General features: G+C 38.9%; 1 protein-coding gene across 2 annotated transcripts; it reads left to right on the top strand.

The window, feature by feature from the left end:
- The first annotated feature begins 789 nt into the window (after positions 1 to 789).
- AADAT (aminoadipate aminotransferase) lies at positions 790 to 17,455 on the top strand. 2 transcript variants are annotated; one of them, XM_027899359.1, is made up of 15 exons: positions 814 to 830; positions 1,940 to 2,008; positions 2,560 to 2,642; positions 3,674 to 3,842; positions 4,551 to 4,683; positions 5,352 to 5,426; positions 6,722 to 6,931; positions 7,470 to 7,535; positions 8,695 to 8,777; positions 9,984 to 10,080; positions 10,902 to 10,963; positions 13,302 to 13,366; positions 14,773 to 14,879; positions 15,987 to 16,088; positions 16,873 to 17,455. In XM_027899359.1, exons 4-15 carry the CDS (start codon positions 3,682 to 3,684, stop codon positions 16,912 to 16,914), a joined length of 1,203 nt encoding a protein of 400 aa, XP_027755160.1. In that variant the 5' UTR covers positions 814 to 830; positions 1,940 to 2,008; positions 2,560 to 2,642; positions 3,674 to 3,681; the 3' UTR covers positions 16,915 to 17,455. The 2 variants fall into 2 exon arrangements, with proteins under 2 accessions (XP_027755159.1, XP_027755160.1); XM_027899358.1 differs by lacking the exon at positions 2,560 to 2,642 and having other exon boundaries at positions 790 to 830.
- The last annotated feature ends 695 nt before the right edge of the window (positions 17,456 to 18,150 follow it).

Here is an 18,150-nt window from a genome sequence, read left to right as displayed (position 1 = left end):
TTTGCCCCTCTACTTCGCTCTTGTGAGACCCCACCTGGAGTGTTACATCCAGCTGTGGGGTCCCTGACACAGCAAGGACATCGACTTGTTGGAGTGAGTGCAGAGGAGGCCACAAGACTGATCAGAAGGGCTGGAGCACCTCTCCTATGGAGACAGGCTGAGAGACTCAGGGTTGTTCAGCCTGGAGAAGAGAAAGCTCTGGGGAGACTTAAACCAGCTTTCCAGCAGCTAAAGGGACTCCGCAAGAGAGTTTGAGAGGGACTTTTTACAACTGCATAAAGTGATAGAACGAGGGGGAGTGGCTTCAAACTGAGAGAGGATAGTTTTAGACTAGATATTAGGAAGAAATTCTTTCCTGCGAGGGTGATGACACAGTATTCCTAGAGAAGCTGAGGATGCCGCGTCCCTGTTACTGTTCAAGACGAGGCTTGATGTGACTTTGAGCAACCTGCTCTAGTGGGAGGTGACCCTGCCCACGGCAGGGGGGTTGGAAACAGATCTTTAAGGTCCCTTCCAAACCAAACCATTCTGTGATTCTCCTCTGTTTTCCCTCACGGCCAGCCCCTGCTTCGCCCCGGCGCAGGTCGCACCCCGCGGCGGTGCCAAAGCCCGGCCTCCGCCTCCCCCTGCACCGCCGGGCTCCGGCCCTCGTTTCACTGGCACTGCACGGAGGGAACCGGCGGGGGAGCCGCGCGTTTTACGGCTCTGGCACTGATCCACAGGGCATCGGCGTTCGCACCCGCTCCGCCCCCCGCCCCGGGGCCGGGCCCGCCCACACCCGCAGCGGGGCCGGCGCCGCTCAGGGCCCGGCCGCTCCGCGCCCTCCGCCGGTAGGTGCCTGCGGCCCCCCCGTCCCCTCGGGAGAGCGGGTCTGAGCTCGGGGTGGCCCTGGGGACCCCGTTCTCGCCCCGGGGAGGGGCTGGGCAGCGCTCGGGGGTCCGGAGTGCCTCGGGAACCACCTCGGGGAGGGCGGCGAGGCGCCTCCTCAGTTATCCCTTAAAACGCAGCCGGAGCCAGCCCGTGTGTGCAACCAGCCCCGCGCCTCTGCGGGGGGAACGGGCTAGGGGGGTGAGCGAAGTCGAGATATTTTTGGAAAGCATGAGGTGGTTTTTTTTTTTAAAGCGGCCTTGCTGGGTAGATCATTTCTATCAAGTGCGAGCACATGCGTGTTGGTTGCTGTTTGTTTGTCCATTTCATTCCGGTGCTTCCGTTCCCTTCGGAGGCACTTTCCTTTGGCCTTTCCAGGCTTTGGGACTTCCCGCTGGACTGTAGTTCACTGTACACTGAAACTCTTTGGGCACCAGGGTAAAGGGGGGGAAACACTCATCAGATACATTTGAAAGATATTCTGAATTAACTTTTAAAAAAAAAAAAAAAAAACCACCACCTTTAACTTGACAAGTGTTGTGACTGATAATGATGGCTTCCAACTGTAAAAGCATTTCAAATGCAATGCTTAATACAGCTAAAAAAAGCTGGATCCTCATTAAAAAAAGAGCTGATTGTTGCTTAAGATCCATCAAATCTTCAAATTTGTAATCTGCCTTTAGAACCCCACAGCTGGCAGTAAAGGGAGGGGGAAAGTGGTTTTTTTGCTGTTCACTGGCATAATAACAAATTCCCTAGGTCAAAGCTGTACTGCTATTTGTGTTTATCAGAACAGGAACATATCTATGACCTCATCTCTCTGTGCAGTTATCACTGGGAGACTGTGAGAGAAGCTGAGAGTAATGAAGTTGAGACCTTTTCCTTCAATTCAAAAAGTGTAATAGATTCCAGATTTTAACCTGATTATGTCCACATTTAGTTTAAATGGAGCACATCTATGGAGATGAGGAATTAGAAGCATGATTCGTGGGAAATACACATACCAAAAGCACACTTCAATTCCTATTCACTTCCCTAGCTTCATGTCCAACTAATTACTCTTTCCATATAGCTATGAATTACTCTCGGTTCATCACTGCTGTGAGCGCCGCAAGAAAAGCATCTCCGATAAGACTCCTGAGTGAGTACATGTCCATTCTTCCCAGATTCTCATAAAGAGTATAATTCTATGTTCTGGTCTTTGCTGGGGTATCATGGCATAAAGACTTGAAGAGGCTCAAAAGAAAACCGTGCTATAAGCAGACAAGCAAGGCCAGATAATCGCTTTGACTTGGTCGAGACAACAAACAGGTATAAAGAAAAACAAGGTGAATAGCCTTGAACCATTTCAGAAACCCATCCAGAGTGAACAATTGGTATTATCATTTCAACAAGTGTCTGAAAAATCTCTGCTACTGTCTCTGAACCAGGGCTTTGGGCACAATTTGCTACCGAGTTTACCCTGGTTGTCCAGAAACAAGCAACTCCTAATGACCTGAAATTCAGTCCCAGCATAATAGTTCTTTCCACCTAGCTTTCCTGTATCTTGTTTATGTCCATCAATTCCTCACCATCCTCACCCCCTCAGTATTACTACAATTTCCTTTTCCATATTACACTATGTTTAGGCTACCACATTAGAGTCCTCTGTGTGACAGATAGAAAGGGTTAACTGCCTACTTGTTTACTCAGTTGAAACCTATGGAGACCTGCCAGAACTGGAGCACAAGACATATATCACCAGTTCAGCCTTCAGGGGTCAATTTCCTCTCTTGGTAAGGGGCTGGCATTTGCTGTGCTGCTTAAAATGCTTCATACAGGTACAGCTAAGTCAAGTAATTCACTCTGGGTAGTCTCTTTTTCAAGTGATACACTGATACACACCATAGAACAAATACTAAGTAGCAGAGTTCCTGCAGAAAGACACACTCAGACTGCAGTTTTGATGACAAAGTAAATCTCACTTTACCAGGCCAGATGTCACAGGCATAACCCAAACTGTTGTACTAACTGATAAGAATTAACTTCCCATGTTCAAGTTTGCTAATAAGTAGTCGAGAATAAATTTGATAACAGGAGGCTTTAAGCTAGATCTGGTGTCATCTGTCCTCTCATATCTGATGTAAAACTGTCAAGCCAGCATGAATGCCATCTTGTGAGCTCTTAGATTTAATATAGCCAAGTGCCCTTGCTGGATTAAAGTCCAGTCTGCACTGCATAGATTGGATCTGAATGATTGTGAAACTCTGACTTTAAAGCAAGATTTAAGATTTTCTTCATGGTGAATTACTTATACAGTGGCATTATTTAGTGGCCACTAAAACAAGGTTGCCAGAAATGTTTCCACTCCCTTATAGAAAAGCTATAATCATCTGTCAGCATAGCTGCACTACTGCCACATCAGCTGAAGTGAGACTGAACAAAAAACAAAGCCAGTCATTTCAAGTCAGTCTAAACAAAAGATCATTAAGATTTTAAATTCTTGAAGCTCAAAAGACATCAGTCACAGAAGTTTTAATAATAGAATAGTCCAGATTGTTTTAAAAGAAAGTACAGTCTTTTTAACTTCAGATGGTTTGTTTTCTCTTAGCCCGTCCTGCCAGTATCTCCCTCCATGCCTCCCTGAACACCTTTTTAATCCAAGCAGGAAGATAAGTTTAAGAAAAATTATCCTATTTAATTAATGATAGTTAAAAAAGTGAAATACAGAACAAATTCCTCTAGACCATTATTATATATTGACTAAAGGATAGGATCAGTGTTGCAATAATCAAATTGTAACCGTGTTGTTTTCCTTTTAATCTAGCTGAATTGATGCAGAAATCTCCTCCATCTCTCATCTCTCTGGCTGGAGGGGCACCAAATCCTAACCTTTTTCCATTTAAGAGGGCAACTGTTGACATTGGACATGGAACTCCTATTGAGATCGGGGAAGATCTGATGAAGAGAGCTCTTCAGTACTCAGCCTCAGCAGGGTATCTGTCACAGCTGCTTGCACTTCAAGACACCAGAATCAAAGGATCATAATATTGTTTGTTATTGCATTAATTCACCTGTGTTTTTAAAACCTGTACATAAACCCCTTTTCTCCAAAAACAGCCTCTTTCAAAAAACAGGCATCTTTCAATTTGCCTCACTCTAAAACCCTAATCCTAGTAATTCTCAAGCCAGAGCATTTCCTGGCTGTTATCATTTGAGAATCCAGACTCCCAAATCTGATATTAATTAAAAGATACTACATTACAATAAATACTCCAGAATGTAGAAATTATGTATTTTCATTTGGCACCATATATTAAAGTCAGTATGTACAACTTGTGGTAGTGAAGTGGAGGTATTTGTAGTTGTGTCATTTTTGGTACAAAACTTTGGTAAAAAAATTGCATATTGCCATATTTGAGTACAGAATGATCACTTCTACGAGTGGATGCTGTTCAGCCTTCACCCTGTTTCATCCTTGGCAAATTATTTCTGCCAAGACTTCAGTATGATAATTTGGTGTATGGACCACAGATGCCCATCTCATTTTCATAATTTGATAAAGCAGTCATAAAAATCACATCTAAGTGGATCTGTGTGACAGTTGAAGTCAGACTCTGGACTGTGTGCTAGATTTGGCAGCGATTTAGAGGAGCAGCCTAGCTTTGGCTTGTATAAGATGCACCTTCTTATTCATGTTTCAGGATTCCAGAGCTGTTGTCTTGGCTAAAAGATTTCCAGCGGAGCCTGCATGATCCCCCCACAGCCAATTACAGTCCTGAGCAAGGACAAATGGAAGTCTGTGTCACAACCGGCAGCCAGGAAGGCTTGTGTAAAGTAAGACCAAAAGCTTCATATGTTAAAAGCATTTAATTCAGAGAGATGTTTATCCCCCTCCATCAGTTCATTTGTATTCAGCTTTAAGTGACACTCTACAACTAAATGCAGGGTACTTTGTTAAATGAATGTCTGACAGTATTATCAATACAAGGTAACAGAACTGAAACAAAATTGGTGTGACATCCAAGTCTGTTGGGACTGCATGAATGTTCCAGTAACCAAAAAGCCTGTCAGAAAATATGCTGTAATGTAACATTCCATGTTATTCAAGTGGTGCAGTAATAAGTGCATAGATGCATTATGTGGTTTACCATCATTCTGTTGTAAATGTTTCTTCTTTTTACTTCCTGGTTTTTTTTAACTTCCTGCAAGTCCACTCTCACTGATGTTTATTTGATCCTGTCTGTAACTTAGAAAAGAGAAACAGTGCTTCAAGAGCACTGTCTTTCCACGTCAAATCACTGTTCTCTAGTTGAGTAGCTAGCTTAATTTGGCTCTAAAGCAGATTTTTCATCTGTTCATTTCTTTTCTCCCAGACAGGATAATTAAATGGTTAGAGAATTACTAATATCTAATCAAGGTTTTTAATCCCACTAAGTAGTCAGAAGTATAAGCACACATACAAGAATGTAGCAATCTTTCTAAAATAGACTTTTCTTTTGCAGGTGTTCGAAATGCTCATTAATCCTGGAGACAACATCCTTTTGGATGCACCCACATACTCTGGGACTCTAGCAGCTGTAAGTAGTCATTAGCTACAAAACATTGTAAATGTTTCATTTGAACTAAACAGCATTTTAATACCTGATCTGCAGTCTTATACACATTGTTAGCATTTACCATAAAAACATATCTAAGAATCAAGATTTTAGAGTTCAACTCTAAATATTTATAAATATTAATTCATATAAGGTTTTCTACTGAAAGTTCTATAAACACCATTCCAAATTCCTCTTCCAAATATGAGTTCATTCAAGGGCTAAGGTCGCATTTGATTGGGTTAGAAGGAAATTACATCAGGACATAGTTGGACTGAAGCAAATTTGTAACAAGTGGGTGTTTTAACATGTCAGCACATTCACTTGAAGTATTTCATGGTCAGATTATACCATAGCTATAAATAGTGTAAGATTGGAATAGGCCTGAAACCTCCATATGAAGAAGAGAATTAGAACTATACAAAAGCAACAAAGTTTCCTTCTGACAAGTAACTTAATCAGTGTTAAATGTCAGCTCAAAACACTTAAAAGCTGTAAGAAGGCTTAGAATAAAAATAATACACCACAATTTCAGTCTAGCCTCCCTTGCATTCAAAAAAATTCTGTTATTGTTTGCTGTGCTAAATTTAAATATATATTGTCTAATCAGCCATACTCTGTTAGAAATGTATTTTGACAGTGCAGCTTGCATTTTTACTTAAAAACGCAGAGCACTACATGGTACAAATTGAAATTCCTCAGAAGAGAGACAGCAAGCTTTTTCACTGGTATTTTACCTATATTTTTTCATACTGCTGTCAACATGTCCTTGCAGTGGCATCATTTCATTCTCCTTTGTATTGCTGAATATATCTATTGAGAACATATTGTTTGCCCTGTGTCAGTGAAGGATAGCTTATAGTTCTGGCGCTTCCACTGAAGTAGAGCGTAAACTGTCAGTAGGAAGCACGGTACTATGAACTTAACTGTCTGCGGTAAGAGCATGAGGAATCCTGCGAGAACACAGTTCAAATTCACAAAATCCCTTTCTGCTTACAAAACCACATGTGATTTCCTGGAGAAAAAGCTGCAGTTGAACATAGGAGTTATGCATTTCCTCTCAGTTTGCTTAGTAGGGCAAATAAAGAGTAATGTGGAAAGTTTGAGAAGCTTTACAGCAGATTCAGGCAAACTTGATTTTGACTCATGAGCAAATGGAGTTTGAGGTGGCTCTAAAATCAGAAAGTCTTTGTATTGATGATATTTTACAACACCAATGACAAAAGGAAGACCTTTGAATTACATCATTGTGACAGTTTTGTTCCTTCTATCAACAGCTGAGACCCTTGGGTTGTAATATAATTAATGTTCCTAGTGACCAACACGGCATTATTCCCAAAGCTTTAAAAGAAATTCTGTCTACTTGGAGCTCAGAAGATGTAAAAAATCATAGCCATCACCTTCCCAAATTCCTGTACACTATTCCAAATGGGTGCAACCCAACTGGCAACTCTCTCAGCACAGAGCGCAAGAAGGAGATTTACCAGGTATGTAGCTGAGGCCTTGTGAACCTTGTAGGTAGAAATGGATAAAAGTCAGTCTTGTTTCAGTTGAGGATGCTCATGGTGTTTGGGCCCGTTATTGGTCCAGTGGACATTCCTCCTAGAACTTGTTTCTAGCAGAATCTCTTTCATGACAAGTCTCCAGAGGTGGACTATGCATTAGAGAAATTGTTTCTCAGTGGTAGCCCACTGATGGCTGGTACCTTTTTGTTGTGGGCTTCTGACTGGACTTACTGCAAGCGGCCTGCACAGTTTGCTACGTGGAACAGAGCTCCAGTTACATACCTGGGTCCTTGTACTACAGATACTATGTTTACTCTTGTAATTGCTTCATGTCTAAAATGGGCACTTGAAAGCTTCTCATTATAGGGCCTTGTATATAAGGAATGACCAATCAATAGGAGCATAATATGGTCCTAATTAAAAAAAAAAAAACCAAAAAAAAAACAAACAAAAAAAAACCACCAGAATTTACAGTGTCTTTACCTTATAACAGATCTTTACTTTCTATTCATTTCTGTAGCTTGCAAGACAATATGATTTCCTCATAATAGAAGATGATCCTTACTACTTTCTTCAGTTTGAAAAGGTAATTTGTCTTCCGTAATCCTTAACAACACCTTATTTTCTGGTCCAGGAGAGAACTAAGGTTTGAGCCACGGATCTTACTACATGCTCCTTCTTCATGTCCTACCAAGGTATTTGTAGGCCTCACAGTCATTTCCCCTTTCAGTCATTGTCCCCTTTCTGACATTTTACATCCTGTTAACCAGCAGTTAAGTTCCTCAAGCCTCATACAGGATAGAATTTCCTTCAGTAGTCAGAAAAAAAGCAAGTGTGTCACTGAAGCAGCATTTGAGAATTGCAGCCTCTTAGTGGTCCTTTCAGACTAGTCTCTTTCATTCAGCAGAAGACTTCCAAATCCCCATCTACTGTAGCCCATTTCTACCCGTCTGCCTTTTGGAGAACCCAAGAGAGTTCTCCCAGGTACCACAGAAAGTGATAGTGGATAGGTAGCTTCCCTTCTTCATGTAAATTTTCCCCATATTTCACATGTGAATCTAGAGTTGCACAGTCTGCAAAAGTACCTAACTTCTGAAGTAAAAACTGGTCTTATAAACAGTAAAACATTGATAGAAGCTAAAGTTCAGTGTTTTCTATTTTGAAATACATTTTTATGGGAGGAGGAAGTTTCACTGAATAGTGAATAGTATTCATTGAATACTATTGTGTAGCTTTGTTAGAAAGTGTAGGGGAAAAGGTGTAAAAGCAGAATTCTTGATAAGTAAAAAGTATGCTGAACTCAGATCATCATATCTTCTGATTTCATTTTTTAATAAAGCAAAGCAAAAAGCTATAGGGCTCCCTTTTAGAAATCACAGTACCTGCTTACTCCACAAAGAAGTATTGGCAGAAAAATCATTATTTCTCTTTTCTTCTTATGGCACCATACCATAACTTGAACTGAGCACTTGTATGCTGAACAGTAGGCTAAGTAAGCATCAAAATATAACAAGGCTGATTTCTTGAAGACTTTCATAAAATATTGAAATCCCATCTCAGACAGCTAGCCTAAACAATCACTTGTCAGGAAGTTACTGTAATATTTTCCTTGGAATACACATCTGTAAAATATTAATTATCAAAATATTTCTTTTAGAAGTGAATTTTGTCTTCATAGTGAAGAAAATAATTCCATCTTAGTCCTTACTAGCACCTTGAATTTTATTTTTTATTTTTATTCCAAGCCATGGGCTCCAACTTTCCTCTCAATGGATGTGGATGGCCGAGTTATCAGGACCGACTCTTTCTCTAAAATTCTCTCATCTGGGTAAGGCCAGCTGCAGACTGCTTAGCATTGCCTATTCAGTTAAGGCACAAGTCTTTATACAAAATGATCAGACATGTCATAGTGGTTTTCCATCTAATAACTATCTACTTCTGGAATGAACTTCTGAATCCACAGCTTTTAACAGTCTGCTCACTTTTCATGTCATCTCTTGGCAGTCATTTAACTCCAGGTTCTGTCTCTCTTCTGATACTAATAGCTAAACCTCTGGCCCCAGGCAACCCATTCTTCCAGGCAACCCAGCTAGGCAGAAAGACAGATGCTGGATTCCAGCTATGTTCCTAGAACTCCTAGGAGCTTTTTTCTCTTCTTTTTCCATTTCCCTTTCTATCTCTTACCATTCCTGTAGACTCACTGGATTGTAATAGGAAAAAGAAATGATGGCATCATTCTTCACAAGCTATTCGTAGGGTTATACTTATATCTAGCCTTACAGTTCTTTCAGGTTGTTTCCACCTGCCTGAAAAAACTAAGTTGGCTATTTTCCATTTCACACAAGTCAACATATTTGATTTTTAACTTTCTTTTGTTTATAACCTCATCCTTGAGAAAGCAAGGAGACAACATGATGCTAAGTGTGATTGCACTTTCAGAAATGACACTATAAAATGGCATGATGCAATTTTATCTTTGTCAAAGACACATATGAGCTTACTGGTTCTATTTTTCTTCAAATAAAAACTTCAGCCAATCTGTAAAGATGGGTAGTAAGTATTGAAGCATAAATAACAATCTAGTTTATCAATCTAAATTCCATTTCTTCTGCAGTACTAAAAGGGAGTGAAAGAGTAAAGCCATTTGCCACTTCTCATCTGTTGTCATAAAGCCTGAGCATTCATGATTTTTCATTGTGTAAGAACCTCTTTCCTTCCCTTTGATTCATGTAATCTTTATGGTTGCAGAGGAAAGCTTACAAACACAGAATATGTCCAGAAGCCTCATATCTAAGAAACTACTGAAAGCATTAAAGCCCCTTATTTGTTATTATTTCATAACTTTGATACTCAGCTTCTATCTAAACTGCATAAGCCTGGGCCTTAGGGCCATATTAAGATACAGAGAAACTTTAAATGCATAAAAGATCCTGACACTATCAATGAAATGGTTACATATTTTCCCAGATACAACTCACACAAAGTATCAGCACATTGCATTCCTGCGGTAACTTTTTTCTATTTTGTTTTCTAGGTTAAGAATAGGCTTTCTGACAGGTCCCAAGCCTCTTATCGACAGAGTTGTTCTACACATTCAGGTTTCAACAATGCACACCAGCACTTTCACACAGGCAAGTACCAAACTGCCAACTGCATTGTATTTAGAAAAGACAATACATTCCAAGTTTTAAATATATATCCCATTAGTGAATACCTTTGCACTTTCACAGTTGCTCTGCACTTTTACAGTTTTCTTTATGCACATTCATTGTCCATTCTGCTAAAGAAAGAGGGACCACCATAGAACGTAGAACCAGAGGCAGAAGGTTGTCTCAGTGCATGGATAGCACAGCTAATATCCACAGCTAATTGAAATACTTTATATCTCTTGCCAGTAGGTTCATTTGAAAAACCTCCATGTAAAGCACACCTTGGAAGAAGCACTCTTTTTTTTTTTTTTTCATTCTACTTTGCAATTAGAACAATACTGGCAGCCCACAAAGACATTGCAAAGCAGGCTGCCAACTACAGCCCCTTTATGGTTAGTGATAAGGAAAGGAGACACTGAACATGTCTAAATATGACTTCCATCTTCCAGCTCCATTAGTTCGTCACAGAGGCTCTATTAAAGAGGAGAGGCTGATATGGACAGGAAGGTAAAGCAATATACACTGCCTTCCTCTTTCTCCCTGATTACCATATTTAGCTCTCCATCCATTTTTCCCTCCTCCCACCCCAACCTCCAAATGCTGCCATGATCCTTGGAGACACCAGTAACATGGACTGTAATGACCTGTTGCTGTTGGCACCTCTGTCTGTAAAGGGCTCCAAGATACACTGCATGCAGTTTCTTGCCTGGGGAATCTTGAATGCATCTGGCTATGCATTTTTTGATAATTGTGAAAGAGTCCTGTTTAAAATGTGGTATTGATGATGTGTTTTGTTTCTTTAGATTATGATATCACAGCTGCTTCAGCAATGGGGACAAAAGGGTTTCTTGGAGCATATTGACAGGTAGGGTCATGTCATATGCTGAATCCCATTGTCTGTTCTTCTGCTGCTTATTACCTACATCAAGCATTCTCTGCAGTAGATAAGTCAAAGGAGGTATTAGGCCAAATAGATAAGGCAGGTCACCAAGACTGTCAAGTTCACACCAGAGCCCTGAAGAAACTCAGTGTGAAGTTACAGACATGCAGGTCAGGGCATGTCTCCCACTACAGGCAAACAATCTGCCAGTCCACTGGCACAAGTATTACGCAGCTCCCATCTGAAGAGAACTTGAAAGGAGCCTGGAAGCTTCAAGTTAGTGAATAAAGTTTTCATGCCTGCTAAAGTGACAGGGTCTAAAGCAAAAGCACAGAATTTATTAAGAAAGAATCAGCTTCTATAAAAGGGGCTCTTGCCTCACTATGGCAGCAGGGATTCAGCCTCTAACATCCTTGATCTCCTGATTGTGGATACTGATTGGAAAACCTCCAGAGAGCAGTGAAGTTCATCTACACACACCAAACACTGCCTTCTTCATCACTCTTGGAGACAGAGCATTTCTTAAATACTGAATAATACACTTTTTTTTCCCCATTTATTATGCAGGAGGAGCATAGTTTCTTTTGAATATCAGTATCTCACTTTAGATGCTACACTTAGATACCGTTAGAGCCCCAACCTTCCTACTTCAGTAGGAGTGTGCTACACTCTGTAAAGGCCTGTAACAGGAATGTGAGCAAAGCATGCAGAAAGTTTCTATATCTCACTGTAACATCCACTTCTGTCCTCTGAGCACCTGCCTGATGTTCATACTGTAAACACCAGTATTTAGAAAAAAACAGATACACCAGCCCTAGCATTGCCTTGTTTTTAAGAATTAGGAACATAAAGATAAGTTTCACAGAGAAACTTAAACCACACTTTAGCTCAACATTCAGCAGTTACAAAAAAAAAAAAAAAATCCCAAATACATCTCTGCACTCACCTTCTTCTTGTGGGGCAAAAGGCAGTCTTTCTCAGGCCAGGAGGCTGTTCTTCCTCTTGAAGTAACAAAAATATGGTTGCAGTAAGGCAGGTGCAATGTGTTAAAGCCTTTTAAATGCAGTTGTCAGGTGATACTGATGAGTCCTGATTGCTGACTGGAGTCTCCTCCAGGTGATTTCATTAGTACAAAGTTGAGTTGTTAGATCATGCTTTTGACCAGGAGTCGGCCTGTTGTTTGGAGCAGCTACATTTTTAGGGCAGCATTGTCTTACTAATGCTTATCATTTCATTCCAATATGGAAGTAAATTTATAACAGAAAGGAAAAAACTTGTAATGGAATTTGCAATTTTGGTAAAAACTGCACAAGTGAGATTTACCATTTCATACAGAAGGAAGCAATAAGTATAGTTGAGTTCCAAAGCTATTGGTGTTGGAGTTTGTCTATCAGGTGTAAGAAAGTACATCCAGAAATCAATGCTATTGGTTCAGAGAAAAATTTGTATTTGATCTAAAAAAATATGGTAAATTATGCAAATAAAATTTGTAATTTATTTAAAAATACAAATGTGAAATTATGCAAATTACTAAGGATGTTTTCAGAGATGGGAACACATTTGCATCTGATTTATGAACTCTGTATCAGGCATTTCTCTTGTGTCTTCCGTTGCACAGCTGCATTATTTTATGTCAACAAAAACCACTGCACATGACTTATCCATGTTGAAATTTGGATCAGGGTCATTTTCTCCAGTAAAAGATTGAATTACTTGAAAGTTTTACCTGAAGTGTAAAGGTTCACAAGTCTAGAAAAGGGAAAGCTGTCAATAGGTCCAAAAGTTTAGAAATGGGAAAGCTGTCAAATAGTTATGGCAGGTTTATCATATGATTTGTTTTTGACCTTGTCAAATGCCATTTCCATGTGTACCCGTTACACAAATTCAACACAAATGCACAGACATTGAGACTATGCTTATGCATATGTTTAAGTCCTTAATTTTCTTCAGTATCTGTGTTTTGCGCAGTAAATATTGCTACCAGGACTTGTATCTACTGATATAATAGACAGAATAGGTATAATATATAACACTTTTCCATGATCTCTATGTAAAGCTTAAGAAGCAGCCACCCAAGGGCTGCTCCTGTCTGTTTGATCAGTTCTTTGTTGGAGGTGTGCTGCAGCATTGAAGACTTCTCTGATACATATACAAAGTTTTATACACAGAGTATATTGTGTTGTGCCCATCTAGGATGTGCTTATGTTTCTATTAAACGTGCACTTACGTCGTTCGAGTAGAAAAGTTTTGTTTCTGCCTTTGGAAATAAATGGACTCTGAAACACTATGAGTTCATGACTTTCAATTGATAATTTGCTTTCAGAGTGGTGGATTTCTACAGGACCCAGCGGGATGCAATGCTCATTGCTGCTGACAAGTGGTTGAAAGGTCAGAGTGCAACAGAAATAATTACTTAAATTTTTTTTCCAACTACTTATCATCTTTGTGCTCAAGAAAAATCACTTAAGTTCATCTCTTGACTGAAGTGACAGATAAGCACTATAGGCAAATCAATGACATTAAATATTAAGCTTAGGACAAATTTATTTATTGCTGTTGTTTTTATACTTCTCTGGTGCAACAAGGAGATGGGAAAAAAGCTCACCACATTACAGTATAAAGTAGTTTTAAAAAAAGCATGTATTTCACTTCATTACGTTCTTATACTTTTTCTACATAAAAATCTCTGTCTTTAAAAAATCGCTGAAATAGTGACCTTAATTTAAAAGAAGATACAAACAATCGCTGTAGCAGTCGTGATAATATTTTTTTTAATGTCAGTCAGTTTAAGATGTCCCCCTTTGTGGATAGCCATAGAGCACAGAAAGCATTTGATCAACAGCAGTACCATCCCGGTGAGTCACTCACTGCCTTTAGTCAGTCTAAGTAGAATCAGCGATGACTGCTGAAAAACTGCCCGCCTACCTTAGATGGTACTTCCATGGGGCACGGGTATTTGGGCACCACACAGTCATTAATGTATTAAGTCCTGGTAATTCCAGGTGACTTATGTATTTTTCTACATTGCTCTGAACAGCCATGGGTTGTTGGCCTACATAGGCCCCCTTTGCCTCAATTCCCCAAGTTCCAAAACAGATTACAGTGCTGGGATGCTGTAAAGTATATTGTGAGAATATACTCTTGTAAAAGACTGCAGGGTCTTCATGTTTTCTAGTAATAGAAGCTGTAATATTATGGAAGACAGACCTTTATTTTGTAGATATGTAATGGTAAAATACCATTATGAGGATGAACTAGAGAAGAAGATGTTAAATCAAATAAATAGTTTTTTTTAAAAATATGTCTGAAACCACATAAAGCATTCTAAGTAAACAAAAGGTATACAGTAAGTCTACAGATAAATCTTCTTTAAGTCTTCCATCTCCTCGGAACTCCTAGGGTCTCCTTCTCTTTGGGACAAAATCAATATTAATAGTAACTTAAAACAGTTGTGTGCCATATTAAGAGAAACTGCAACAGAAAAATTATTTTAGATTGTTTGCTTGATCCGAAAGCAATCAATAAATATAGTTTGCTAATGTTTGGGATTTCTGTAATGCAGAGGAATCATTTTCACAAAAAGTATTGAGGTTACCAGCTCAAGTGCAATAAGCCCTTACAGATGAGACTACTTTAAATTTGGCAAGTGGCAGCCTAGCTCAGTGGTCTAAGTTCCCTTTGAGTTCATTGGAACAAAAAATCCACAATATCACTGAAACTATGTATCTGATAAAGTTGGGGCATAAGTTTCTTCCTTGATTCCATTTTCTCTCTTTCTCTCCCTCTCTCTCCAGGCTTGGCTGAATGGTACCCTCCTGCTGCTGGCATGTTCTTATGGATCAAAATTAAAGGGATTTCTGATACACAGCAGCTGATAATGGAAAAAGCTTTGCAGAAAGAAGTATGACCTATGATTTAATGGCTTATGATCTTATAATGAAAAGTGGGAAAGATAAAATATCTGTATCTATCCACACATATATGCACACATAAAAAAGCAGGGGAACTTGTCATGCATCATTATTGAATCTGCAAGTCAGGCATTGTGGCATAGTTATCATTACCAAAATACTTTCATGTGTGTGTTCAGATGTTGATATTTAATTCATTTACTTAAACTGTTATATAGTACAATATGTCCTGTATACAACAGATATATATAGATATATAATATTAATCACAGAATCCTAGAATATTCTGAGGGATTGAGTCCAACTCTTGGCCCTGCATATGACCATCCCCAAGAGTCACACCATGGGCCTGAGAGTATTGTCCAAATGCTTCTTGAGCTCTGTCAGGCTTGGTGCTGTGATCACTTCCTTGGGGAACCTGTTCCGGCACCCAACCACCTTTTGGGTGAAGATCCTTTCTCTAATATTCAACTTAAACCTGCCCCGACACAACTTCAGGCCATTCCCCCGGGTCCTGTCACTGCTCACCACAGAGCAGAGATCAGTGTCTGCCCCTCCTCTTCCCCTCACAAAGAAGTTGTAACTGCAGTGAGGTCTCCCCTCAGTCTCCTCTTCTCCAGGCTGAACAGACCAAGTGACCTGAGCTGCTCCTCACACGGCTTCCCCTCAAGGCCCTTCACTGTCTTTGTTGCCCATATACATGTAGCTACATGTATGATGGCTGTTTACTAAATTTTAGTAAGTTTTACTAAATTTTAATATGAGAAGTTAATTATGGTTTTATTTCTACAATTTATAAGACCCAGCACTGTGTGCTGAGTAAACTACACCCTACCTCACTTGTGCCTCTAAACACTGTGATGATATATCAGACCCAGTAACCCACCAGCCTAGGTAACCAAAGACCCTTTGATTTTGTTGTGAAAATTCTGATCACAGGTTGTGTATTTTTGCCTCCTCATTTTGAACAGAAGAAATATCTTATGCCATGATCTGATATGAGTCTTTAAGCACTGAGCCTTCTCAAATTTAATTTAATGTAGTGTTTTAAAAACGCAGAAGTGGTAATAACTGGGTGGCTTATCTATTTTTCTTAGGTATTACTGGTTCCTGGAGGAGCATTTAATATCAATAGTTCAGAGCCGAGTTCTTATGTCAGAGCCTCTTTTTCTCTGTCTTCTCCTACTCAGATGGATCTGGTGAGATTTTTTTTGTTGTTTTTTACATTCTTAGCAAGACACAATAATGCTCCCTTATATTTACATACTTCTTATGTGTTTTGTTGATTGTTACTGTAGGTTTTTAGTCCTTAGGTGATTAAGTAGTACTTCTGAAGTATAAGCTGTTTCTTAAGCAAGGTACTCATTCAGATGACCTGAAAGGTACCAAATTTTCAGGACCACTTAAAATTTCTCTGTGTATCTCATATATGCAGAGTCTTACACTTAAATGTCCCAGATATTATTTATAAATGCTTTACTGAAGTCAGAGTGCATAGTAAGTTCTGCTTAAGCATTAGCAGGCATCATATATCTTTTTTTTTTCCAAACTGTCCATTCCCGAGATTCTGAGCCTGAATTAACAGTTTTCTTTTATGTGTGTGTTGTCAATCCTTTGTAAGAAAGAATATTGGTTTTCTTTCACACAATTTACATATGTGTTTTATTTCTCAATAATTAATCTTGTATGTGTTTTAGGAGCATGTTTGATGTTACTGGCTCTGTCTGCAAAATCAGTGGGAAGAAAGATAGAAGATATTTATTTGTGCAGATTTAATACCCATTTGATTCAGGTGTTTGAAACACTTCAATATTTGTAGTTATAATTTCATTCAATTGTGAAGTTTTGTAACAGATAAGCACTTCTATTGCTTTTTTATTGTTTGTGTATGGTTAGGGCAGTTTTAATAGCTTTACAGGTTTGATGTTTTGTCTGTTTATGTAATGCTAAATATAAATGTGAAACACATTTGTGTCACTGCAGGCCTTCAAGAGACTGGCTGACCTTATAAAAGAATCTTTGTGAAAAAGCTAAATAGAGCTCTTGCAGGGCTCAGAATCATCTCCAGAAAACATTTATTAACATTTGGATTTCATCAGAACATTTTATAAGCAAGCACAATACAGTAGATGTTTCCTTAGATATTCTCAGCTAAAAAAGAGACAAAAAATGGAAGTGAAAAACAATTTGCCTAATTTATTTTGACATGGCATTTCATTACTAAATGTATTACAATTCAAAAAAACTTAAAATACTAAAAACCAAATTGTTCTATTTCCTGTCAAATCTATGGTTTTGTTAGATTTGAATAAATTTTTGTTCTGACTTTTGTCTTGCATTTGGGTTGGGAAACAGAGAAATCAGTTGCTTAGGACACTGAACTTCAGGTGGTCTTAGCCACTGTTACTTAATCTCAACTGATACATTCCTCCAACATCTTCCATTGGAATTGTTTTGTGTGTCACTTTCCTTCTTGTCCTACTGTATGGCATCTGGTTTTGAGGACTTGAGGATCAGTATTCAATTTTACTAAAGTTTTGACAGATAAAACTGAGATAAGGATGTTTAAAAAAAAAGAAAACTGATCCAGCAAAATTAGGATATGATTTCAAATAAAACTGTATGGCCTGAGGTTCCTTGCAATTTTCATGGGCTTTGCAGCTCATTTTCTAATTTGTAAAAGGTTTTCTGATTGCTGGCTTTTACCTCAGTCTGTGAATAATTACTCTGTACCCGTGCTGGAAAATCTCTTGTTTGCAAAGGCACGTAGATGTGCCAATAGAACAGCTCTTGGTTAATCAGTCAGATGTGATTCTAAACAGAGAGTGTGCATAACTGAACATAGGACGTAGAAATTCCAGCATACAATAAACATGACCCAAAATCCTGGGACAGGCCAATGGTATTTACCTCTGTTAATGCTTGATTTTTTGGATGAAACTGCAAGAAAGTATTGTAAGTTCATTATTAACCAAACGCAGAGAAAGTTCAAAGGTCTGTGTAAATCAAGGAACAGAAATACCTTCATGTTAATTTTTTCCAGAACATTTCACAGTATATAATATATATATATACATATATATATGCATAGATAGATAGATAGATAGATAGATTTCACTTGTTAAATATAAGTTGAAAATAAAAAGAAAATATAATTTTGACGGTATTCTCCAAATTCTGTACAGCTATAGGGAATCTTCTAGCTGCAGTCAGATTTGTTAATGTATTTCCAGGACATTCATTCACAAAACGAGTCAGTAA

This window comes from Empidonax traillii, unplaced genomic scaffold, assembly GCF_003031625.1.
Source record: "Empidonax traillii isolate 1590-97213 ecotype Southwest subspecies unplaced genomic scaffold, ASM303162v1 scaffold661:size936278, whole genome shotgun sequence".
Taxonomy (NCBI): Eukaryota; Metazoa; Chordata; class Aves; order Passeriformes; family Tyrannidae; genus Empidonax; species Empidonax traillii.
The sequence above is the reverse complement of the archived record's forward strand: the minus strand, read 5'-3'. Positions and strand labels throughout refer to the sequence as shown.